At 45.7% G+C, this 26,245-nt stretch overlaps 1 protein-coding gene across 4 annotated transcripts in view; it reads left to right on the top strand.

Annotated features, from left to right (window-relative positions):
• LOC144818760 (uncharacterized) overlaps nucleotides 1-26,245 on the top strand; it is a 155,453-nt gene that overhangs the window by 104,601 nt on the left and 24,607 nt on the right. For 2 of the 4 annotated variants that reach the window (XM_078676484.1, XM_078676485.1), the window contains exons 8-9: nucleotides 18,404-18,521; nucleotides 24,422-24,515. In XM_078676484.1, coding sequence (XP_078532610.1) covers nucleotides 18,404-18,521; nucleotides 24,422-24,431 — 128 coding nt within the window. In that variant the 3' untranslated portion in view covers nucleotides 24,432-24,515. The remainder of the gene's footprint in view (nucleotides 1-18,403; nucleotides 18,522-24,421; nucleotides 24,516-26,245) is intronic. The other 2 variants (XM_078676482.1, XM_078676483.1) reach the window with 1 other exon arrangement.

Genomic DNA, 26,245 nt, shown 5'->3' with positions numbered 1-26,245 from the left:
ACATACAATAGGCGGAGCAGTGGATGGGGTGTATAGCAGTCGCGAAAGATAAGGGTGAAAGTAGGTGTAACAAGAGGCGTGAACATAGACATGTGATGTAATCGTAACAGAATATGTCATAAATGGGGCGGAAACATGGAGGGGGCTACCTGAGGAGCCGGGACCTCTAACCTAGTGGTGCGCGTAAACTGACAATGACGTGTTATTAGGAGAAACTGGGGGCTATGATTTCTGCGCTAGGAGCAGAGACTGAAGTCTGGAGAGTCAGGGCGACATGTACCTAAACACTATCTAGTATCTGATGTTTAGAGAACATGTTGATAGAATCCAAAAGTTATCGGGGTAAAGGCTAACAGACTCTAAGACTGGTGCATGCATTATTCTACATGTAGTGCGTGATGAGGAATATTAAATGACCATTAATACAGTATTTCTCTTACATGGAGACGTAAAGGCTAGACGATGACAGAAACTATTGATGCGATTCAGTAGCTTAGGAATGCAGAGAAGGAGGGCTGGACTGATAACTAGAATCATAACATACTCTTGGCAGACTGGCAGGCAGAGCCAGGCCGAGCCGGGCACTGTGAGGCAGGAAGTAAGGGAAGGGTCAGGAACACAGGTGGGGGCTGTATCGCTCCTCAGCGAGGGCTCAGGAGACAGGAGCTGAATCTGGTGTCCGGGCCCTTTTGAGGCCTAGAAACGGGGACTTTACAATGAAATAACGTGCACACTGAGAAACGTGGCAACGTAACTTTACATAGGCTCAATATTCGTAGCTTTCACGAGAACTGGAAACTGGCATACTAGAGATGGACACAACTATAATTGCGTCTTTAATCGAACATGGGGAATACATATGCATATTAATCATGCACACATAACATAAGATGGGGGACACGTAGGGACACAGAACATGGCAAAATTTACTTTTCCACATTCCCTCCTTGTCACTACGTTTCCATCAGGAAACATCAATATTCATGATACCATCTATCATTTCATACAGTATCATTTGCTCGTCTCGAATTGTCTTGGAACGGGATTTAGAACGGGACTTGGGACTAGGAATACAAGAGGTAGCACAAATGCCACAAATCGCAGGGCCACATTGTATACAGAGGCAGCAACTGAATATGATCGCTACTGCAATACCTAGAAAGGACATTACTTTCCATCCCCAGGCGGAAATTATATTCCAAAACCAACCGGACCATGTCCAGGTGCCTGGGTCTTGGTGTAACATATGGGCAATTTTATGGAGTCTGGTTATAGCTGAATAAACAGACGGCGCGTTATTAGGAATGAAAATGCAGCAACTAGATCCGATGACTCTACATGCCCCGCCCCTATCGGCCAGTATGACGTCAAGGACGAGACGATTCTGGAGCACGACAATTCTCATAAAAGATTGCTCTTCGGTTAAGTTACCTAGAGCAGAGGTAGTCTCAATCACTACTGCTTCAAGGGTTCTGGTTAATCTACGTATCAGTTTACTATTCACGACAGTACCTAAATAAGGAAAGACACCTTTATTGATATCTACGTATTGTTCTAGAGCAGTTTCAGTATAATCGACAATCGGGAGGTCTCTCTTGTGTCTAGTATGTACTAGGTGGGAATTCCTATGATAGTCAGGTGGGGCTAGAAAAACTGGTGGCAGAAGGAATGCAATGTAACAGGTTCCCTCCCAATCGAGGGGCAGACGAACATATGCGGTCTGACCACAAACAAAATAAGAATGACGTGAAGCTTTGAAAATAGATTTCCTGCTGTCACTATACTTGACAATAGTAGTACAATCACTGTGTCCTACATGTACGGAACCATTATTTCTGACACATAATTCGCCTTTGACTGGTAGTACTGACATAGCAGGTAAGACTGGAGTAGTATCAGACTGAACATTCAGGACCATAAAATTCGAAGAATAATTACCCAAATTATAAACCTCATTTTCTAGATCTAACCCTGTTCTGTGGGGAAGACCTTGCTTGCCTGGAAAACATGTACTGTTCAGGAAGGACATATCAGTTGAAGATGACGTTAACGTGGACCATGCTCCACACGAACCAGTATGTGAAAATGGATAAGGAAATAGTGGCAGAACTCCCTTCGGTATCTGGAAAGGGGGGAGTCGACCACACACCCAACAATTAGTGGCATTGCTGGTCTGGTGTGAATAATGTAACATGCGGATAAAGGAATTATTTCGCATAGCAAGACGATAAGAGAGTTCATGAGGAGGCAGATCACTAAACGTGTGCTCTACTGTAGTATTAGAAGACTTATTTACATGAGAAACTGGAAAACACAAATAAAAAGCATAACTTGTGCAGGTAATCATAAGGCTGAGATATAGCAGAAAACATAAAACAATAATGCAATTTTTAGAGTTCTCACTAACTCTCTCTCTATGGGGGTCTATTTTATACATGTCAGAAACCGGTCTAACCGTTTCACCTAGGGGAGGACTTAGACAATCAAACTGGCTGACTTATTTTACTAGACCTTAATTTTAGCTTATACTCCTGTTGCGGAGTTTTCTCTAACAGGGAGGGATTTATATCATTGTCATTTGCGGGACAGTCCTTAAGAATAGTACTTTGGCAGTCTTTGAAATCCTCGGAAATGTTCTTGGAAACAGTCTTTAGTCCATAAAACTTTTTCACATGAGACAGGTGGACCCAGCCCTTCCTGCCTTCCAGCTTGACGGCAGTACGGGTGGCCAGGAGGACCTGTTTTGGCTCCTTCCAGCGAGGCTCCAGCGGACTTGAACGATCAAAGTTCCTTACAAGAACCAGACTTCCGGGAACGATTTCATGCGGTGCCACCTCGGTATTGTCTGGAAATGCGGCGGCAACCTGTGAACGACAAGAGTGTAGGGCAGACATCAAGGAAGCTAGGTAATCTGTCAGCATATTACTTGAAACATCTGTAATACTTCGGGGTCTAGGTGTACCCCACATATTAGGGGGGCGGCCAAAAACGACCTCGTACGGGGACAGACCTGATCTGGAATGTGCGACCATGCGCATATAAAACAAAGCGACTGGCAGAGCTACTAGCCAGTCCACACCTTTCTCTCTACAGACTTTGGCGATACGGATTTTTAGGGTCTGGTTATGTCTCTCTACGAGACCGGCTGCTTCAGGATGGCGTACACAATGGAACTTCCACTGGTATCCTAACAACAGGGAAACGTGTTTCATCAATTCAGATGAAAATGGCTGGCCGTTATCAGAATATACGACCCTTGGGAGTCCATAGCGGGGGAAGAATTCACGAACCAACTGCTTGGCAGTGGTCGCGGCTGTGTAATCTGGGACTGGATATGCTTCTGTCCACCTGGACAAAGCGCATACAACTACAAGGACATACTTGAAACCTCGACATCGCTCCATCTGAATATAATCCATCTGGAGGACTTCAAAAGGGTGATCAGGGGGCTGGAATCCACCTTGTTCCACCGGGACACTTTTACCTGGATTGAACTGGCAACATATCATACAGGTACGGACTTTCTGCTTGGCTGCAGCTCGTAAATGCTTGTTGAACCAAATGTTCTGGATACTGTCTAACATGGCTTTTTCTCCTAAGTGTGCTGGACTATGTGCGGTATTGATAATGACTTGAACCATAGAATCGGGGAGAAACCATGTGGCTTTTCCCTTCGTTACCCATCCCTGATCTGTCTGGACCCCTCCTTGTTCGGACCATTTCTTGATTTCATCGGGAGTAGCATGTAACTGGATATCTATGACATCTTGAGTGGGGTCCTTAACTGTCATACTAGTAGTCGGATCTGGAATATGTGTCTGTGTCGGATTAACTGACATGTCTGGAGTCTGTGCTGTAAGCTTGGCTGTTCGATCTGCTAGATCATTACCCTGGGAAATAGTGTCAGTAACCTTCGTGTGTGCTTTGCACTTCATGATAGCGATAGATGTCGGTAAGTGTATAGCATCTAACAGAGCTTGAATAAGGAGACCATGCTGAATCTTGGTTCCATGAAAAGTCATGAAACCTCTCTCTTGCCAGAGCACTCCAAAGTCGTGTACGACTCCAAAGGCGTAGCGTGAATCTGTGTAAACATTGACTTTCAGGTTCTTGGCGTGTATGCAGGCTTGTGTCAGAGCAACTAGCTCTGCTGCTTGAGCAGACAGGGTGTCAATACGGTGTGTTTCTATAACTTCAGTGTCAGTAGTCACTGCATACGCGGCTACTAGTTCTCCTGTACTTGTTCTCATACATGAACCATCCACATAAAGTGTCAGGTCAGGATCTGGTAATGGAATATCTGTCAGATCTTGTCTTGGCTTAGTCATAGTGTTAACTACTTCCACACAGTCGTGTGTGGCAGGATTTGAAATAACTGATGGTAACAGTGTAGCAGGATTTAGAACGTTGCAGCGTCTGATTTCTATGTGTGGCTGGAACAGTGTCAGTTCATAACCTGTTAAACGTGCAATTGTCAAATGCTGAGTCTGTGTTCGGTTCAAAAGAACTTCCACGGAGTGTGGAACTTGTACTGTCAAGGAATGTCCTAATACTATGGAATCACTTTGTCTGATAGCTAGTGCTGTGGCTGCAACTGACTTGAGGCACGCAGGCAGAGCCTGGGCTACTGGATCTAATGTGCTCGAAAAATAAGCACAGGGCTTGTATTGTCCTGCTTGATCTTGTGTGAGACCAGATAATGCTGTACCATCACGTTCTGTGACAAAAAGTGTAAAAGGCTTACTGTAGTTCGGTGTAGCTAGAACAGGAGCTTGGCATAAAGCTTTCTTTAACTCATTGAAACTAAGTGTATGTTCAGATGTCCAAGGGAGGACAGTTGATACGGCTGCCTCCTGTGTCGTTAACTGTATCAGTGGTTTAGCTAGAAATGCATACTGAGGAATCCATTGTCTGCAATAAGAAGTAAGGCCGATAAAAGCACGTACCTCCTTCTGTGTCTTGGGCTGAGGAAGACTCGCTATTAACCGGATACGGTCCGGTGTCAACTGCCTACCCCACTTGGACAGTAAGTGGCCTAAATAGATCACTTGCTGGACACAGAATTGAAGCTTCGAAGGGGACACCTTGTGCCCCATCTCGGCAAGGAAATACAAGACTGTAAGTGATGCTCGCTCGCAAGCACGTTCAGAACGGGCTGTAATCAGTAGATCATCGACATACTGGAGCAGGGCAGTATCAGTTGGCATGTGAATGCTGTCTAGTTGTCTCTTAAGTGCTTGACTGTAAATACTAGGACTTTCTGTGAAACCTTGAGGAGCTCGTGTGAATTTATAGCTCCTTCCATTTAAACAAAAACCGAAAAGAAACTGGCTGTCTGGATGAATGGGGACACTGAAAAACGCGTTCTTGAGGTCAATGACTGTAAAGAATATTGCCTCAGAATCAATGGCTGTCAATAGGGATGAAATATCTGGGACAACTGGGTACTGGGGAATAATACATTTATTGAGTTCTCGAAGGTCAATCACTAATCGATATACTGGAGGTGCATTTGGATCAGTACGTTTCATGACTGGAATGATCGGAGAATTACATACATTGGAGTCAGTCTCTACAACTACTCCTTGAGCAATGAGCTCGTCAATTATTTTGGATAAGGCTGCTACAGCCTCAGGTGGCAATCTGTACTGTCTGATTCGTGGTAACACTACACCTGGTTTGAGAGTCACACGATGGGGTGTGATTTGCATGAAACCAACATCAGTTGGACCTTGCGCCCATAGATGCTGCGGAACATTTGACAATCTTGGGTCAAAATCTCGTAATACATAGTGACCCTTGAAGTCACGTAAAAACAAACGTATTCCCTCTGGGGAACAGCAAATAACTGCACCTAATTCTTTCAGTGTCTTAATGCCTAACAGATTTTCTGGACATGACTTCGTAAGTAATAGATCAGTAGTACGGGACAATGGACCTACGTCTAGAGTAACTGGCTTAGATATCTCGTTTACAATAGGCTTTCCTGAAAATCCAAGGGAAACATTTCTAGAGCCTGAGAGCGGAGCCCCTGGAACTTCGGCGTGACTGATGGTCGTCCTACTTGCCCCTGTATCAATCAGAAACTTTCTGTCTTTCCCTAGTACTTGACTATGAACATAGGGACCTTCTTGATCTACAGGAATCTCGATGAGAGGCAAGCCTACCTCCCTCTCTAGGCTGTTTCATGAATACTGTTGGTACTCTGGATACTCTGCCTGAGCATACTGGTACATCTGCTGTGTAACATGCTGTGTTGCAGCAATAGGCTGCGGTGCTGGAACTGTCTGTTGTGCATTCTGTGGCTGAGAAGTCTGTGAAACTTGTTCTTGTCTAGGCGGACGTGGTCTTTCTTTAGTTTTACCGGTAGCTATATTATGTTTCAGAACTGCACACTCGTTTATGAAATGACCTGGCTGTTTACAATAATTACATGTCCCTTTAACGGGAGCTGCAGGATGACTGGCTTGATTCGGACCCCTCTTCTGACTGTCTTGTGGAACAGATTGTGCAACTAGTACTTTCATTTTCGTGTCTTTCATACGTTTTCTCTCGTGATCTTGCTCTTCTCTGATTCTATTCTGGTGGTACTGGAGCATCTGTAACATCTGGGACGGGGTACTAGCTTGCCATGTACTTTCGACTTTTAAAACTCGATTCTTAACTTGTGGACTTGAATTCTCGACTAGTTTAGTAACAAAAAGATGAGGGTATGACTCGCTACTCGTCTTCAAGCCACTGTTTATAATGAAACATTTCTCAAACCTAGAATAAAAATCACTAGTGTCTTCGTCTTGTTTCTGTTTACAGGCTGAGATTGCATCCCAGTCTTCCTTTTTCGTGGCTAGTAATCTTGGCAAAACTTGTATTAACAGTTCTGGTAATTCTTTACATTTCTCTCCAAGACCGGTACCTGGTACTCGTATCTTATCTTCAGCTTCTAGAACTGCCCAATCGATCTTTTTCTCTCCCACCTCCCATTCTTTTTCCTTGAGTTTTTCATATACCCCGGCGGGCAATAGGACTTTTAACATTTTAATAATATCTGGATACGTATATTCTCCCATACGGAGCATGTCCTTTAACTCTCGGTGGAACCCTGCTGGATCTTTGTCGTGACAGGGAATTAATTTCTTCATCTCTAAGAGTTCCATCTTTGTAATCGGGGTGTAAACAAATACTCGTTGCATTTCACCATCTGCTGTCCTGACTGGGTGTACTTCTCGTAACGGATTCTGTCTATCTATGTAAAACGGTTTACTTTCTGGAGGTGAGACGTGAACAAAATATGGGTTCAAAAACATACTATATTTATGACGCTGTTCTAGAATGACACTAATTAAATCGGTACCTAAACCTTTCCATCTATACTGGAGTAACTCGTTCAGGACATCATGTAACGGACCTGGATCAGAATGTTGACCCTCATACAATGTGATGAGGTGCTGAATCATATACATACCCACCAGTCGCTGCTCGGCTGGGGGCAGTTTCAGAAACATTTGTGCCACTATTTCGTCTGGAAAAGTGGTAGAATCAGTAGTCCATTGGACTGCTGATCGGGCTAGTTCTTGTTCATACATAGTACTTAACTCACTATAACCAATTCGTGATTTCAAAATGTGATCGGTAGCTTGAAATACTTGTTCTAGAGAACCTTGTTCTGGTGCTGGATGATGAAAGATTTTCTTGTGTTCCAAACGTGAATGGCGGTCTGGAAATCTAGATTTACCTACATACGCTATTCTGGCGGGATTCTCGTCCTCTACCTCTTCTGTAGGAGAGTCATTCTCTTTCTCGCTTACTTGTGCTGTTTTACGTTGTTCGTGTAACCTTATTATTTCCTTACGAATTTTCTTGTACATACTCTCTATACTACTGATGGTTCTGTGTTTACCCTCGGCTATATTATCACTCCACCTTGTCAGGGTTCTCATTTCGGCCGGATCTTTGAACGGGGAATCTTGTTCCCGTATTAAACAATTGATCAGAAACTTTAATATCATGAGCTGGATCTCAGCTTTCCTTTGGGACATGGTTTCGCCAATACTTTCTGGATCATCCCCTGTACGGATGAAACGATATATTCTGTCTAGATCCTCTTTCATATCCGGTAGGGTGTCCAAATACCCGGTCACCCGTCTTACACGTATGGAATATATAACCGTACTATCATCGCCTGTGACTGGATCATAGCGGCATTCAGTAAGAGCTCGTCGGATTTCTGCGACGGACTTATATTTGGGCGTACGCTGTAACGCACGTTCATGTAACTCGACTAACGTTACACGTTGGTGTGACGGCGGGGTACCAGGAGGACCTCCTCCTGCGGCCCCTAAACTAGAATCGTCAACTGATACTCTTCGTGCTGGCGCGGCGGGAAATTGTAATGTAGGCTGGACCGGGGGTACCGTAGCAGACACTGCAACAGGTGCCCTGGTGACTGGAGGAGCAGGATTTACATTATTTACAGGAGCTGGTGGAACAGGATTTGCATATTCTGGGACTGTGTCGTCCAAATAGGACGAGAGAAAAATATCAGCTGCGGTCGGTTTGTGACGTAGCTTGGTCGGAACTAATGGTGGCGGAAAATTACTGGATGCCTCCGGGGTTGCTTTTGGCAAGCCCTCGGCAAGAAGAGGATACATACCCTTAATGAGGGCATTCCTCTGTCTGTCTGACTGTTCGGTTTTAACTCGCTCACCTATCTCGATTAATTCCCTTTCTTGGGCTCTTTCTATGGATTCTCTACTTAATTCTGACTTTCTGATTTCTTTTTCGGTTCTTTTATGAGATTCTTTGCGCCATAACTCGATGGCATCTTTCTGTGACTGTCTGGCTTTCTTTTTCCATAATGCTTCTTCTACTCGCATGATGCACTCGGCATCCCACGTGCCTGATACAGGCCATCTATACTTTTCTTCTAATTCCTTGGTGTACTCGACCCATAAATCTAGATACAATATGGCACTTATGCCATGCTTCTGATACATAAAGTGACCTGGACTGTCCCTAGGCGGGACAGGAACTGCTTCTTCTAACAGACCTTTTCTAGTTCTTAACTGACGTAGTTTGGAAAACAACGGCATGACTGGACTGTAATCTAGACACAATTACAATACACAATGAACACGATAATTACACCACTTTCATACCATGACATTAAAATACATGAATGACATTTTAAAATAACAGTTCGAACAGAACACTACCTGAAATACGGAAAACAGAATACATGAATCTTCTCGAGAACAGAACTGACTAGAACAGAAACTAGATGCACTGCTGAAACAGTACGAAACTTACCGGTCTCATAAAGAGACACGTCAGGACCCGCATCCACCGGAGTGGACACTTCGTTTTGGGTCTGTGTACCACCAAACCCACGGACCAGAGTCAATTAGATTGACCCTGTCTAGATACTACCCCAGCAACGGTACTCACCGGGCAGCAAGAACGGAAGGCCTCGGACTGGACTGGACTGCTTCGACGCCGGACGGACGAACTTCGGACTTATGTTACGGGTGGGCCTCCGGATACCTCGGACCTTGGACTCTCGGCTTGGGCTCTGGTCGGGACTCGCCGCGTTCCTCCACCGCCTCGTCTGGATGCTGGACCGCAACCTCCGTTTCCTCCGTGGGCCTGAGGGATACTTGAAGCAGAAATATCTGCCGGTGCGCAGAAGAGTTCCGTCACGGCTGCAGAGGGTCAGGGGGCATACGTGGCTTCACCGGCGCGTGGGGAAAGGGCAAGTCCCTATTCGGGCGCCATTATGTGGTATATAAATAAATAATACCGGATCTAGGTTTGACTGGACATAGTAATAACAGATAGCTCAATAAATAAGAGTCAAGATTCGAGGTAGTAGGAGTTTGCAGGTTTAATACAGCATAAAGGACAGGAACAGGACAACCTGCACAGGAATAGGATGGCAGCGCTGCCGGGGGCAGGATCGGAATCGGCGTAACATTTAATAATAGTGCACAAGCATATATACTAAAACAGTTGCATTACAATACATACAATAGGCGGAGCAGTGGGTGGGGTGTATAGCAGTCGCGAAAGATAAGGGTGAAAGTAGGTGTAACAAGAGGCGTGAACATAGACATGTGATGTAATCGTAACAGAATATGTCATAAATGGGGCGGAAACATGGAGGGGGCTACCTGAGGAGCCGGGACCTCTAACCTAGTGGTGCGCGTAAACTGACAATGACGTGTTATTAGGAGAAACTGGGGGCTATGATTTCTGCGCTAGGAGCAGAGACTGAAGTCTGGAGAGTCAGGGCGACATGTACCTAAACACTATCTAGTATCTGATGTTTAGAGAACATGTTGATAGAATCCAAAAGTTATCGGGGTAAAGGCTAACAGACTCTAAGACTGGTGCATGCATTATTCTACATGTAGTGCGTGATGAGGAATATTAAATGACCATTAATACAGTATTTCTCTTACATGGAGACGTAAAGGCTAGACGATGACAGAAACTATTGATGCGATTCAGTAGCTTAGGAATGCAGAGAAGGAGGGCTGGACTGATAACTAAAATCATAACATACTCTTGGCAGACTGGCAGGCAGAGCCAGGCCGAGCCGGGCACTGTGAGGCAGGAAGTAAGGGAAGGGTCAGGAACACAGGTGGGGGCTGTATCGCTCCTCAGCGAGGGCTCAGGAGACAGGAGCTGAATCTGGTGTCCGGGCCCTTTTGAGGCCTAGAAACGGGGACTTTACAATGAAATAACGTGCACACTGAGAAACGTGGCAACGTAACTTTACATAGGCTCAATATTCGTAGCTTTCACGAGAACTGGAAACTGGCATACTAGAGATGGACACAACTATAATTGCGTCTTTAATCGAACATGGGGAATACATATGCATATTAATCATGCACACATAACATAAGATGGGGGACACGTAGGGACACAGAACATGGCAAAATTTACTTTTCCACAATCCGGGGGACGATGGTCGGCTCCCTGTCCCTGTGAGGCAGCAGGACGGTGAGGCCTAGAGCCGGCAGTGAAGCCGGGTTCTCGAGTTTGGAGTGCTCCCCGGAGGTGGACCCCGGCCCTTGGCCCGACGTGGGCTTCCCTGGACAGCACCGGCCCAAGAATGACAGACATTAAGGAGGAGTGTGGCGATCCCCTGGGGAGAGTGAGCGGGGGGATCTGCGGGACCATGAGGTCGGAAGGGGCCCCGTGGCCAGTGTAGCGGCGGTCGGATCGGGCCGCATCGGCAGTGGGAGACGCGCAGGGGCCTAAGCGGAGCCTACCTCGGCCCTGGAGCCCGTGGCTGAGGGGGGCTGGACTGGAGCGTGGCCGGCTGACATCGGGCCTGCCCTCGTTATATACTGTGGCCATAGGAGTGCAATTTGCCTGGCAGGGGCCCTCCGGTGGTACCGTCATCAGGAGCCTGAAGGGAGGGCGCTGCCCCTGTCCGGGGGCCACGGACTTGGGCCATTGCTGGTGTGTTGGAAAGCAAGGGGTCATCCACGTCGTACTTTGGCGGTCAGATCGGGCCGCGGTGGTGGGCCGGGCAGTGCAGGGGGTGACCCTACGCCCTGGGATCCGGGGGAGAAGTTGATGCCCACCCAGCAGTGGACCTGGTAGAGGAGACTAGGGGCACGGGACCGAGGCGCGGGCCCTGGCCGGCTGGAACCTGCTAGCTAGCGGGAAGGGGCTAGACACATTTACGCAACACCGGTGATTGGGAAGTGGGCCCGCCAGCGGATACGACAACAGGCCCCCGCGGGGGCAGACTCCTGCGACTGGTAGCCATGACACGAGATGGAGGCGGTCGGGGGCCCCCCAAGCAAGGCCCAATCGACAAGTTTACGGGGCCCAGCGGAGGTGCAGGGGCGACGGGCGGCCACCAAGACTCGGGACCAGATAACGCGGCCCTCATGGCAGCCATAACCCAGTTCCGGGATATGTTGGACGCGAAGATAGGGGCTGTGGGGTCCGATGTCACACTGCTGCGCCAGGATCTGCGGAATGCTGTGTCCCGCATCATGGAGGCTGAAACGCGCATCTCGGGGGTCGAGGATGATGTCGTGGCCCTAAAGAGCAAGGTGGCCAGTATGGAGTCCGTTGAGAAGGGACTGGCGCTCCGAGTTGAGGAAATGGAGGGACGCGCCAGGCGGAACAACCTGTGCTTTGTTGGGCTTCCACAGGGATGCGAGAAGGGCAACATGGAGAGCTTCTTGACACAGTGGCTAGAGGGCTGGCTCCCCCCTGTCTCTCTCTCCAGATGCTTTGTAATTGAACAGGCACATCGGGCCCTCATGCAAAAACCGCCGGTTGGGGCACGTCCACGGCCGGTAATAGCCAAACTGTTGAACTATTATGATCGCGACGCTATCCTGCGACTTGCCAGGGCAAAGGAACCGCTGCTATATGAGAACCACCGTATCCTGATTTTCCCGGACTATACACGTATGGTACAACAACAACGGCAATCGTTTACAGCGGCCAAGGCTTGTCTGAGAGACTTAAAACTGCCCAACGCCTTGCTCTATCCGGCTCACCTGCGGGTCGTGTTTCAGTCCCGCACTCATTTCTTTGATACCCCCGAGGAGGTGTTCAAATGAACGGATGAGACAGTGTCGGTGAGAGCACGTACACCGCCGGGGCTGGAGTCGGATTCTTCTCAGAATGGGACACAGGCACGGGCCTCTCGGGGGGCACGGAGGAAAGATAATTGGAGGTCCAGGTCCAGACAGCGCTCCACGTCAGGCAGTGCCTCAGAGAAAGTTAAAGGGGCCCCTGGAAGCCAAGCGGAGGGTACTTGATGTCTTCGGCGGACAAACCTCAGGAGCATAGTATACATCACGACTGATCATAGCACTGTGTATTAGAATGTTGAAGGTTTCCTACTACGGGCGAAGGACATTTGAAGTGTAGATCAATAAGTGATTTTAAGAATGTCGGGGCGCGGGGGTGGAGGGAGGGATGTTCTGGGCGGGCTGTTCTCCAAGCGGGTTGGTTGAGGGTGGTTGAGGGGGTTTGGGGGAGTTCAATGGGGATCCATTGGTGTGGATGGCCTCAGGCCCCATGTTGGGGGCCGGGGGGCCGCTATACCGCGACAGGTACTTCATAGTTTTTTAAGGTATGGGGTGGGGGTAGGGGTTGGGGGATGGGGGTTGTTGGCATTGGGGGAAGGGTCGGATGGGGGGGGGGAGTCGCACGGTCCCACGAGAGTCTGGATGGTTGATATGTGTGCACCGATGGGTCCTGGTATCCGGGAGTTCGCCCTTGATGTTTCCTGATGGCAAACTCTGAGAATAAGGCGCGAGGGCCAAGGGGGTCTCTCCGAGTACTCAGCTGGAATGTGCGGGGAGTCCTGGACAAGTTTAAGAGAGGGGAGGTACTGCGGCAGGCGAAGAAGGCTGGCACAGATTTGTTGATGTTACAGGAAACCCACCTGCTGGGTACAAAAACGCTGTGTTTACAACGCTATGGTTACCAACAGATATATCATGCAGGCTTTACTAAGGGTTCTAGGGGAGTAGCCATCCTGGTACACCGCAGAATCCCTTATGTCCACTCAGCTCAATGGGTTGATACACAGGGTCGCTATGTCATTATCAAAGGTATGGTAGGTGAGGAGCCCCTGGTTCTTGGGAGTGTCTATGCCCCGCCCCCTTTGCAGTGGTCTTTGGTCAAAAAGTTATTTGGGGTGTGGGCGGACATCCCTGAAGCGCTAGCAGTCATTGGGGGGATTGGAATGACGTCATGGACAGCCTGGTGGACAGGTTTCGACCAGAGGGCGGACGGGTGGTGGGTCCTCCCACTAAACTGAATGACATGGCTCGGGGACTTAATTGGTTTGACACATGGCGGCATCTACATGGCAACACACGGGGATACATGTACCTTTCTGCTGTCCACAAATCCTTCTCTAGATTAGATTACATATTTGTCCCCGGGACGGCGATTACTAGGGTGGAGGCTGCAGATATACTGCCACTCGGGCTTTCGGACCATTTTCCCACCACGGTTGATGCTTGTTTGGACAAGGGGCGGTGGGCATTCAGATGGCGCTTATCCGTGTGGCACCTGCAGTTGCCGGACTATCAGAAGCATATGGGTGAGGCCATTGCCCACTTCCTAATCGAGAATGTAGGGTTTGTTGCGGAGGTCGGCACAGTATGGGAGGCCATGAAACCAACCCTACGGGGGGTCGACATAGCCTGTGTGCGGCTGCCCGGAAGAAACGCAGGGCGGACTTGGTGCGTGCCGAGGCCGAGATTGCGGTATTAGAGCTCCAGGGTAGTAGGGAGGGTGAGGCTCAGGCGGCGGGGCAGCTCCTTTTGGCACAACAGTCATATGCATCCATGTTGATGGATGAAGCGAGACAGATATGGCTTGCGACGCGCAGTAGGATCTACCAGTGGGGGGATAAATCGGGAACGATGCTACACCGGCTGTGCCAGGGCACGTTCCAGGCTCAGACCCTACCGGGAATTCTGGACAGCGAGGGGTCCCTGGTCACGAATCCTATGGAATTGGCGGAAGGCTTTGTCGCTTACTATGCAGGTTTATATTCCCCGAATGAATGTCTCCTTGCGGATGTGGTGGACAAATTCCTAGCCGACTTGCCGCCAAGCGCGGTTTCCGACGCGGTGCAGGAGCGATTGGAACTCCCGCTGGCAGAGGAGGAACTGGGCACGGCATTGGGCGAACTTAACACGGGCAAGGCCCCTGGACCCAATGGGTTCCCAAGCGAATTCTATAGGAAGTATTATTTACAGCTCGGCGCCCACTATAGAGCAGCTGTGGAGGAGGCCAGGGAGTGTGGTAGTCTTCCCCCTGATTGGAGACATGCAGAGGTGGTCGTGTTCCACAAGCCGGGCCTACCCCCAGAACAACACGCATCGTACCCCCCTATTTCCTTGCTAAATTTAGGGGCCAAGATCTTGGCCAAAGCTCTGGCCAATCGGCTACTACCCTACATAACGGACCTTGTCCACCCTGACCAGGAAGCCCAACAAAGCCAACAACCCCCATCCCCAACCCCTACCCTCTCCCCATACCTCAAAAAACGATGAAGTACCTGTCGCGGTATAGCGGACGTTGGCTGCGTGGGTGCGCATTGATGTGCAGATGCAGGGGTTTGAATGGGCGCAGGGCCCATCAGACAGGATTGCGCTACACACAGATGATGTCCTGTTCTTCCTACTGACATCAATAGGTCGGGCCGCGCCTTATGGAAATCATGGGCGAGACATCCGGGCTCTACATGAACCCCCGCAAATCAACCTTGTGGGTGCTGGGGGGACATACGGAGGCCGGGGATTGGGCATCAGCATTACAGGTTGCTGTGGGGGGAGTTAAGTACTTGGGAGTCTTCCTCTCCAAGGTGCCCACTGTCTCCTGGGAGCGGAATGTGGCACCAGTTTGGGAGTGGGTTAAGGCAGATATCAAGACGTGGACCCGCATGCCGCTGACCATTTATGGTAGATCGGCCATCTTTAAGATTGTGGCTCTCCCCAGGCTGTTGTATCAATTGCAGAATCACCCATACCCTGTCTCACCCCAATGGTTTAGACAAGTGGACTCTGTGCTGGGGTAGTTCCTCTGGGTTGGAGGTGCAGTGCGGGTGGCGGTGCGTACATGCTTTTTGTCTTCTTACTGTGGTGGATTAGCGACCTCTGATATCCTTTCTTACTACCAGGCCTCCCACCTTCTAGTTTTGAATGAGTGGTGGTACGGGGATAGGGGAGACCCGGCGTATGCCCTGGAGTGCTTTCTGATGGGTGCCCATACGCTTCACACCATACTTTACGCGGCGCAGATCCGGAAGACACTACCACCCGCTACGCAGATTGTGTTCCAGATCTGGAGACAGGCTCTGAGGCCTATGGGATGGTGGAACACACTGACTAATGAAACCCCCCTCTGGCGTAATGGTCGCTTGCCTGGACTGGCAGCTTTACAGGGCTTTGGGGGATGGGATAGTATTGGAATATCTACCCTGGGGGATGTTTTGTCAGGGGCGACACTTAAGTCCTTTCAGGAACTGAGCCAGGAGTTTGGTATGCCCCGATCGCAATTCTTTAGGTATCTTCAGTTTCGTCACACCCTTGCCCCGTGCCTAGTGGGATTGGACTCCCTTCCCGAATTCAGTCCCCTGGAGGCTAAGGTATTCATGGGAGACCTGGGAACCAAAAAGATATTGCGCATATACCAATCCCTAGTTATACACTGTTCCCCTTCACTACAGAAGCTAGGAGAGTCCTGGGAAAGAGATGTTGGATCATTGGAAGAGGAAGATTGGAGGGAGGCATTGGCAGGGCTTCGGGGAGCTGCCATTTCGATACGCCTACGGCTCATCCAGTTTAAATACCTTCACAGGGTGTACTTTACTAGACAATGTTTGTGGCGGGCGGGTCTGATAGCATCCCCGGATTGCCTAAGATGTGGGCACGACATTGGGACATTTATACACACAGTGTGGAATTGCACCTCGCTAGATAGGTTCTGGAAAGGGGTGTGGGATTGTTTATCTGAGGTCCTGGGGTGGCAGCTCCCCCGTACACCACAGTTGGGTCTCCTGCATGTAATTGATGGAGTAGGGGGTAACATTTACAAGAGACACCTACTTCTACTGGGCCTCACGCTGGCCAAAAGGGACGTGGCCAGAGCTTGGAAAGACACGCGAACCCCCATCTGTAGTGGCATGGAAAAGAGGGCTCGACTTCTGCATGGAGCTAGAAGAGCCGATATTTGTTGCCCAGGGATGTCCACGGAAACATTATAAAATTTGGAAGCAATGGGCTGACTTTAGGGGCTTGTGGCTTGAGCCTCCGGTGGATCAGGACCCGCCGGGTGAAATATGATGGAGCTACGAGGGCAGGGGCATGCATCTAGATTGGTATATATATATGAAGAAATGGTGACGTGTGGTGGCGACCGTGCAATGGGGTTGGGTGGGGTCCGGGTGGGGGGGGGGTTTGGGAGGAGGGGTGGGAGTAGCTGGGGGGGGCTGTTCTTTTTGCATTATTTGTATATGCCCTTTGTTTCTCTCCTTTAAGAAAACTGGATTGCAATCTACTTGATGTGGCCTAATTGACCTGCCGATGTCTCTGGGGTACAGAGCTCTGCATTCTGTATGCAATCTTTAATAAAAATGTGTTAAAAAAATATACTATTCTTACTCCAGGGGGGTGTAATAGTAGGGTAAGTGTTGTATAATGTAGGGGTTAAAATTACTATTTTTACTCCAGGGGGGGTTAATAGTAGTGTAAGTGTTGGATAGTGTAGAGGTTAAAATTACTATTCTAACTCCAGTGGGGGTGTAATAGTAGAGTAAGTTTAAATTAAAATTAAAAATAATTAAAAAAATAAATTATTTTAGAAAATTAAATTAAAATTAAATTAATATTATTTAGATAAAATATTTACCCATACTTACGTGGTAATGGCGTGCGTTGTAATAGCATCTGCGTTGTAATGGCATGCGTTGTAATAGCATGCTTTGTAATGGACCTTGCGTTGTAAAAGTTTTGTTGTAATGGTAGTGTGTTGTGAAAGTTGCATTGTAATGGTTGTTGCCCATTGGCGGGGGCCCTATCTTTTGAGTTTAGTTTAATTACAAGTGCTCTTAAGTTGGTACAGAATTGGAAATGCACAGTGAGTGACTCAACACACAGGTTACTTTAACCCTCTAATAGATTAGTCTCATCTGGCTTATTCCCCAGGGGCTCTTGCTAACAGCAGATATGGCATGTGATAAATTCCTTTCAAACATATATCTATGGAGGTCACATTTTCCCTGCAACTTTGCCCGTTTCTGACCAGTCCCTTTGATGTAGCTGTACATTTAGTTCAGCTCCCCTCTTCCATCGCAAGCTTATGGTAACACCTTTGAACTGAACATCTACAGACTGATCAGCTATTCTATGAGGGCCTGCCAGGTCACAGTGAGGGACTTTGAGAAAAATGTGCAACATATCAAGGGCCACAACACTTTGGAACAAGAGCATGAACTGTACTTTCATGGAACAGATGCATCTGACCTCAGTCCATGTAAACTCCATACACAAGACTATCTGGTAGTCTTCAAGGGTTATTCCTAACCCCCTCTCCTGCCTCCAGGAAGCTCTTTGTCTGACTTTTATTGGATGATGTGATCGCCCTTTGATATATGTATGACAGCTGCAAAGAAAACAAGTTGGTGGGTTTCTACGCAAGGTCTCACACCTGGGCGTGGTGTTTTGGTGAACCTGTTAAATGATATCTCGGGCCTTGTTTGTCCCTGGCACTTCTGGATCAGAGCTTTAGATACACTGTTAAGTAGCCTCTCTTGTTGTTTCTTTTTTGTTAATGGAGTACAGCCCACCATGAGAGATGTATGTTTGTGTAGGAAGACTTACATAGTTGCCATTTCTTTTTGTAGCTCAAGAGGCAGTTGCTAGGCCATCTGGCTCCTTCAACATTAAGGATGAGGGAAATGCTGATTCCATGGACCACCAGGACTCTGAGAGAAATGAAAGCATCAGTAATCCTGCAGGCGAGTAGTTTATGTACCCTTTAAAGGGATCTTAATTTTCTCCTAATCCTTTAACTAAAAGAATATTCCTTTAAAAAACAGTTCTATAATTCTATAAGAGTTCTATTGCTAATTTACTAAATCTAGTGACTGGTTGAAATAAAAGAACCATGAGCTCTGCTCTCTGTTCTCCTTTCCTCATCTATGCTTCATTGCACATACACAGCCATTTTGGTGATATTCACTGTATTATTGTTGTAATAATTTGTATTGTTTGTCTTTTAAATGCCACAATAGGCATGCATATTCTGTCATGACAAGTGTAGCTCCCACGTCCTACTATTTTGAAGTATATTTAGATTTCTCAATCGTTCGATCCCTTCATCCAACCAGATCCTATCTGCTAATGAGTGGGTATAGAAATAGAAAGAGTCGCACTGCTACAGCCAAGATGTTATCTCATCTGCATGCCCTTTACAGCTACAGGATCCTGAACACATTGTTGTAATGCCAAAAATGTCAATCATTTTTTAATATAGACTTATCATAGACAAAGGGACTCCTTAGTCACCATATTTGAGCAGCAAGTTTGGCCAAAAGACATATCCTCTTGCTTATTATTTTCGTGCCGCTTGACTAATCTGCAAAAATATTTGCATTCGCTTGGTGTATCTGTCAAAATTTTGCAGGTCAGGTTTAGTCGGAATAGTGCTATGGGGTTGTTTGGTGTTTATCCATTCAGAAGTTTTCAAGGTATTGATCATTAAAAAAGGTGTCTGGCAGGCTTTAAAGGGTTAATCAGAAAACACATTTTGAGCATTTTGTTGGTCGATTGTTACAAAGGATTCGAAGATCCTAAGGATTCGGGCAATGTGGCGGGCAGCAAAAGATTGGCTGTCTTCTTACTGAAAAAAGTTACAAAATAGGCATAAAGGTTCTGATGTAGCATCTCCTCACCCTATGTTGTGGGGTCATGTGTTCCCAACGTGGCAGATAGTGCCCCCAAAATAAAAAATAAAAAAGGCACACATTTTCCTGCGGGATTGGCAGAACCAACTTTAGGTACGAGGAGCTGTGATTTTGTAGACATACCTGCAAATATTTTGAAAGTCGTTATTTTTTTCTAATCTTAAAGAATTGAAACAAAAAAAAAGACAGTGCAAATATTCATGGCAAAGAACGTGGAGAGTGAGCACTGTGGACATTAGGCTGGCACACTATGTATAGAGCCTGTTGTACTGGGTCAAAGACTGTGTGCAGCTGGTTTGATAAGACTATGAGCAGCACATGGCCAGGTTGAAGACCTTGTCCAGCACCCATTACATACTGCATTTTCTATGACATCACTGATAACATCACTGATTACATCCTAAATAACATCATTGATGACAACACTGGGCATTGCAGGGTTGCAAGTTATAGTTACTTCAGTTAACTGCTGTATTTCTGTTGTTTTAAATGTAAAATGTTACGTTTTACCTGACATTTTCATGTAACAATTACATCACTTTAACCATCGTTTTTTCAGCATATAGATAGATATATTCACCCCCCCCAAAAAAAAAAAGGTTACAGGCACGTTATTTAGGTTCACGTTTCACCCACAGAAAACCATAGAATTTCAGCAGTTATAGTTTTACTTATGGTTATACTCATGTTAAGAAACTAAATCCTGTGGCCTAAAGTTACTTAACAGTTACTTATAGTTTATTCAGATAAGTATAGCTATAAGTATAACTATAACTGCTGCATTTCATGGTTTTGAGTGGGTAGAATGTGAACTTAATTATGACGTCCCTGTAACCTTTGTTTTTTTCTGTAAATTTGTATTTTTTTTATGTAAAGTAATATAAAATTCCGTCGAGGAGCAGCGTCCCACGATATACAGAGTTTTATTTCTTTAATAACTCCAAAACTGCTGAACAAATTTCACACCTAATTACAAGAAGAGCTCATTCTGGACCTAGAGCTAACTTTCTTCTAAATTCGGTGTGAATCTGTTCAGTGGTACGGCCTGTAGCTGTGTCTAAAAATTGCAAAATCCCCAAAGACATTGCATGGGGGGAAAAACGTTTTGGAACCACCCCTTTTTCTCGGCCCCAGCTTGACTAATCATCCTGAAACTTTCCATGTAGACGTAGATAAAGTAGAACATTTAAAAATAAAACAATTGTGACATTTCGTCAAACTGCGCCAAAGTTATTAGCAAAACAACAAATGCATCTTCTATCGGAAAAGTTGGTCCTAACTATAAGTTCCTGCTTGCTATCTCGAGTATATGTAGAGGACTGTGTACTTGCCGGATACAGTGGCAACACTGCGCTTTCTTTCTCCGAGGTATCGGATGTCGCAGTCCCGCCTCATCTACCAGGGCAAGCACACGGCCACCGCCAGGAGCGGCTTGTGACTTCACTTGGCAGCACTGTCACTGTATTGGTGCTGCATGGTTCGCTTTCATCCTGCTACATGAGGGAGAGCGTGTGGGGACCGAAGGAAGACTCTCAGTCTATTTCCAGGCTGCACCTTGGATCCCTACACTTGGTATTTCAGCGCTCATCAAACTACCACGGTACTTACCGAACACTGCATCATGGTAGCTGTAGTTCCCATTTTGACTACAGCTGCGTTGGATTTTGAATGAGTCAGCTGACTCCCCACTCAGGGGAGGACCGGAACATTATTAGGGAGGCGTGGTGTTCACCTGCATTTGTGAAGGGCGTCTGACGAAGGCACACTACGCCGAAATGCATTATGCCCAGCAAATCTGAATTAAAGATTCTTCCCAAGCCCCATGGTGTCCTCTGACCTTTTCTTTCGTGGAGGGGTCGCGCTAGTTTATATATCTTCGCGGCAGCTGGCAAGCCGCGTCTAGAGGACCCGCTCTACAAGAGGACTGTGTACTTGCCGGATACAGTGGCAACACTGCGCTTTCTTTCTCCGAGGTATCGGATGTCGCAGTCCCGCCTCATCTAACAGGGCAAGCACACGGCCACCGCCAGGAGCGGCTTGTGACTTCACTTGGCAGCACTGTCACTGTATTGGTGCTGCATGGTTCGCTTTCATCCTGCTACATGAGGGAGAGCGTGTGGGGACCGAAGGAAGACTCTCAGTCTATTTCCAGGCTGCACCTTGGATCCCTACGCTTGGTATTTCAGCGCTCATCAAACTACCACGGTACTTACCGAACACTGCATCATGGTAGCTGTAGTTCCCATTTTGACTACAGCTGCGTTGGATTTTGAATGAGTCAGCTGACTCCCCACTCAGGGGAGGACCGGAACATTATTAGGGAGGCGTGGTGTTCACCTGCATTTGTGAAGGGCGTCTGACGAAGGCACACTACGCCGAAATGCATTATGCCCAGCAAATCTGAATTAAAGATTCTTCCCAAGCCCCATGGTGTCCTCTGACCTTTTCTTTCGTGGAGGGGTCGCGCTTGTTTATATATATATATATATATATATATATATATATATTCACTGAAAAAACCATAGGCTTCACACCAGTTATAGTTAGGTGGAAATTTTACTCGCATAAAACCATTGAAATTCCCACGTTACAGTTAGTTGGACTCACTATAACTTGCGCATGCAATGCACTGCTGATGACGTCACATATTACATCACTCATGACATGGTCAGTGACATCACTCATGACATCACTGATGACATCTCAAATATATATATATATCATCTCCCCACTGGAAAAACCAAAGGTTCCTGGAACGTTGTAGTTAGGTTCTGATTTTACACACACAAAATCATAGAAATCCAGCAGTTATAGTTCTCTCAAGTGCTATAACTCATGCCCTGAGGTAAAAGCTGAGCTCCCACCATACACAGTGTTTTCATCAATAACTTCACTACAAAGTTTGCAGTGATATTATTAATGATGTCATAGAAGATGTCATGAGTAATGTAAAATGTGGGGTAATTAGAATGCACGCTCCCATTGCAAAGACTAGGCATACGGTTGCATCCTACTTCCTGGGCTGGTACCGGTTGTTTGGTTCGAGTTCCAAACCAATGTCGGACGGACTCCGGTCCGTTCCGACATCAGAATCGGCCCCGAAGTCTCCTCCTCTTTTGCCTATGTGATTTTGTTCAATGGTGTGATAGCCTGGTGTAAAAAATTCATGCAATACTGAAGCCATTTCTTCCCCCAGCCCTGATTCAATTATGAAGGGTAAGTCAGGTTCTGTGTCTATTAATTGGTCGAAGATGTAGTTTTGTTTTTTGAACATAGAAACCACATTTATTAGTAGGCAGGTTAAAGGAGCTGTTTTGGAGGTGGTGTGATTTTGTACTGCAGTAGAGTTAGTATTGTCCTTGTAGGATGTAGGTGGTGTGCTAATGGTGATGGTGTTAGATGTAGCAGGACTGAAAATTAATTGTTTTGGGAGTCATTATCCTTGTCCAACTACCTTAAAAGGCATTTTGTGGATCTATACCCTACACAGCATAGACATGCTGTGTCTGTTTTTTGGGTGGTGAGATTGGTTGTAATTGAAAGGGTGGGCTATGGAGTTGTCTTTGAATAGTAGCATTGTTGTGTGGCAGAAAAGGGGATGCAAGGTTAGGAAGGGTAGTGTGGAGTGGCTTACATTTGCTTATGTTCAAGGTGGAAGGGATATGGGTAGTGCTGGTGTTGAGCATGAGAGTCCGGTGTTATGGCTTTGAATTCTGCAACGGATGATAGATGGGTAAGTGAGCCATGGTGTAGTGCATAAATACTTTGCACATTGCTTCCAATTAAGCCTGTCTGCTCTGTGCCATAGCTACCAGGGGGTTGAGCTCAGCTTAATTTGGTGACTTTAAGGGTTCACCCTGACAAGGGTTGTGATTATTCATTGAGGTGGGTAGTCATCTGCCACATTTAATAATTCAGTTTCGTACAGGGCCCCATGTGTATGTATGGGTAGATGGCTATGCAGTAGTGTTTGTGGGTGAGGGTTGTTTAGAGGGACTTTTTTTGCTGGCAGTGATGTTTGGTGGTTTTAGTTTGAGAAGACATGTGATGTACCGAATACTAATTCCTGGATTGGGAGTTAAGGTGGGTTGGTTGACACCCACCCCTATGGCTTGGGAACAGGGCGCAGGGTTGAGTCAGTGAGACCTCAACTTTTTTTTTATTTAGCTGAGGGGGTGAGGCATTCATTTCTTCTCACCCCTTACCCCTGGTCAAGATGAAGAGAAGTTGTTATTGAAAATAGCCCCGGTCCCTTGGGCACCACAAAGAATTCAGGGGGTTATTTTATATGCAGAAAAGGCAATAGGAGGTGGTCGTATTCCCACCCCCTCACTCTCACACAATATGAGGGGGCGTTAGTACAGAGTGGAGAGACTCACTCTTTGCAAAGTTGGTGGTAGCATGTGATATCACTTCTTCCTGGCTCTTGGTCAAGCCAAGGCGCAGGTAAATTAATTCCCTACTGTTGTTAGGCAAGGTGGGGTATTCTCAGATTAGCCCCTTGGTCTGGCAGAGTCATGTTGGTGGCAAAAGTATTTTTTACATCTCTTCTCATCCTATCAAACAGGCTAGGGGAAAATATTAATTTCCTACCCATGTATGAATGTGCAGCGTAGGCTCTTCTATTGTGCTGCTTTCTTTTTCAATGTTTTTCTTTTTTGTGTTCAAAATATTTTATTAGGTTTTTTTGCAGACAAAACAAAACATGATACAGTGTTGGTATATATAACAGATTAATACCAAGTTCAAAAATATTGTCATAACAATATCTATATACCAAAAGTTCACAATTGTCATAAAAGCAGTGAAATTATAAGAAATGAATACGGAACAAATGAGGCTACTCCTCAAAAACATTAGTCATACAACAATGTCATAAATGTTTTATAAATAAGTATCAATATAATCATCAATTGATTTCCATAACTGTTGAAATGACGATGTGTTTTTTAAAAGTCCCATATAAGATAATTGGGCACCAGATCTAATAAAAGTGACATAAGACCACCACGCTTGGATTGATATTGTTTCAGCTGATTTCCAATTGGAGGTAATGGATTTAATAGTAATAGAAATAAGAAGATACAAAAGTTTGGAATGGGACTCTAATAAGGTGGATCATAAAACATGAGCTTTACCAATAAGCATGTTGTAAGTGAGAAACTCAGAGATAGGAAGTATTTTAACAATGATATCCAAAACATTCTTCCAAAATTGAAATATTACTGCACATTCAATACGCATGTGCTTTAACATACCTTCATAACATTTGCAGTTCCAACAAAGTGAAGAATCTATAAGTTTAGACTTATATAATTTGTAAGGAGTGCATAGACAATTAAATGAAATAAAAGCGTTTGTTTGAGATAATGATACAGAAAACCATCCTGAAATATTTATTGCCCATATTGGTTTCCATTCATTTAACAAAAAATTCAGAGAGAGTTCTGCATTCCAAAAAGTGGCTAAAAAGGTTAAATGGGTAGTACTTGTACAATTAAGCTATTTATAAAATGTGGAAACAATATGTTGAGAGGCAGAAAAAGCTTGAATACATGTTACCGAATTAGGGAGGGGGTTTAATTTGGGGTAGCACATTTAGGAAAGTGTTAAGTAGTACATTACAAAGAATTTCATATTTAAGAGCTTCGGTATTGGGAAACATGAATTTAGTCTGTAGTTCAGAGAAAGATAACAAAGCATAATTTTCATAAATATCCTGAAAGAAAAAAATACCAGCCGATATCCATGATTTCTAAAATGCAACCGTGCAATTAAACTTTAATGTAGGGTTGTGCCAAAGAGAAATGATAGTAGAATTGGAAATACGTGACGAAAAAGAAGCATCAAATTCAGTAACAATCAATTTTGTGGATGCTATGATGGGGGACGATTCAAAATATGTATTTGAATTGGATATAGACAAAAGTGATGGGAGAGGAAATGGTGATACTAAGTTGCGTTCTATCATTAACCATTTAGGGGAATAACTAGGATCTGCACAAGTAAACCAGAGTGAACCTTGTTATAAAATAAATGCCTTATGGTATTTAAAAAAATCAGGTGTGCCAAATCCTCCATTAAATTTGGAAAGTTTAAGTTTAGCATAACCAATACGAGGAGGCTTATGATTCCAGACAAATTTCGAAATAGGTCTATCAATTTTTTTGTAGACTGAGAGAGGCAATTATATGGGGATCATAGTTAAAGTACAGAAGATAATTGAGGCTAATACGATTTTACTGGTTTCAAGTTTCCCCCACGAACATAAATGAAGTGTGGACCATTGACGAATTTTAGCTATCATTTTTGTAAATGAAGTATCACAATAGAGAGTAATGAAATGTTTTAAGAAAAGTGAAAAAGGTATACCTAAATTCTTAATTTTCTCCTTTTGCAAGATAATTTCAGTATTATCCAATATTGAAGGTGTGCTATGGACATTCTGGAGAAAGAATTCTGTTTTATGTGCATTCAAGGTATAACCAGAAACAGAATATTCATGTATAACATTTTAAACTGCCGGTAATAGATGTGTCTGGGTTACTAAGGTATAGTGGGATATCATCTGCAAACCCAGACGTTTTAAGATTAACATTAGCTAACACTAGTCCTTCAATATCAATGGAATTTTGAATATGGGAGAGAAAAGCTTCAATTGCTAATAAAAAAGGAAGAGGTGACAAAGGTCAGCCTTGTTGGGTTCCTCTATAGAGAGAAAAGGGATTACAAAATTGACCATTTATAAAGAGTCGAGCAGAAGGGGAGCCATATAATGGC

The sequence above is a fragment of the Lissotriton helveticus genome, chromosome 2_1 (genome assembly GCF_964261635.1).
Source record: "Lissotriton helveticus chromosome 2_1, aLisHel1.1, whole genome shotgun sequence".
In the NCBI taxonomy this organism is placed as follows: domain Eukaryota; kingdom Metazoa; phylum Chordata; class Amphibia; order Caudata; family Salamandridae; genus Lissotriton; species Lissotriton helveticus.
Note: the sequence above shows the minus strand (reverse complement) of the source record. Positions and strands in the feature narration are given on the sequence as shown.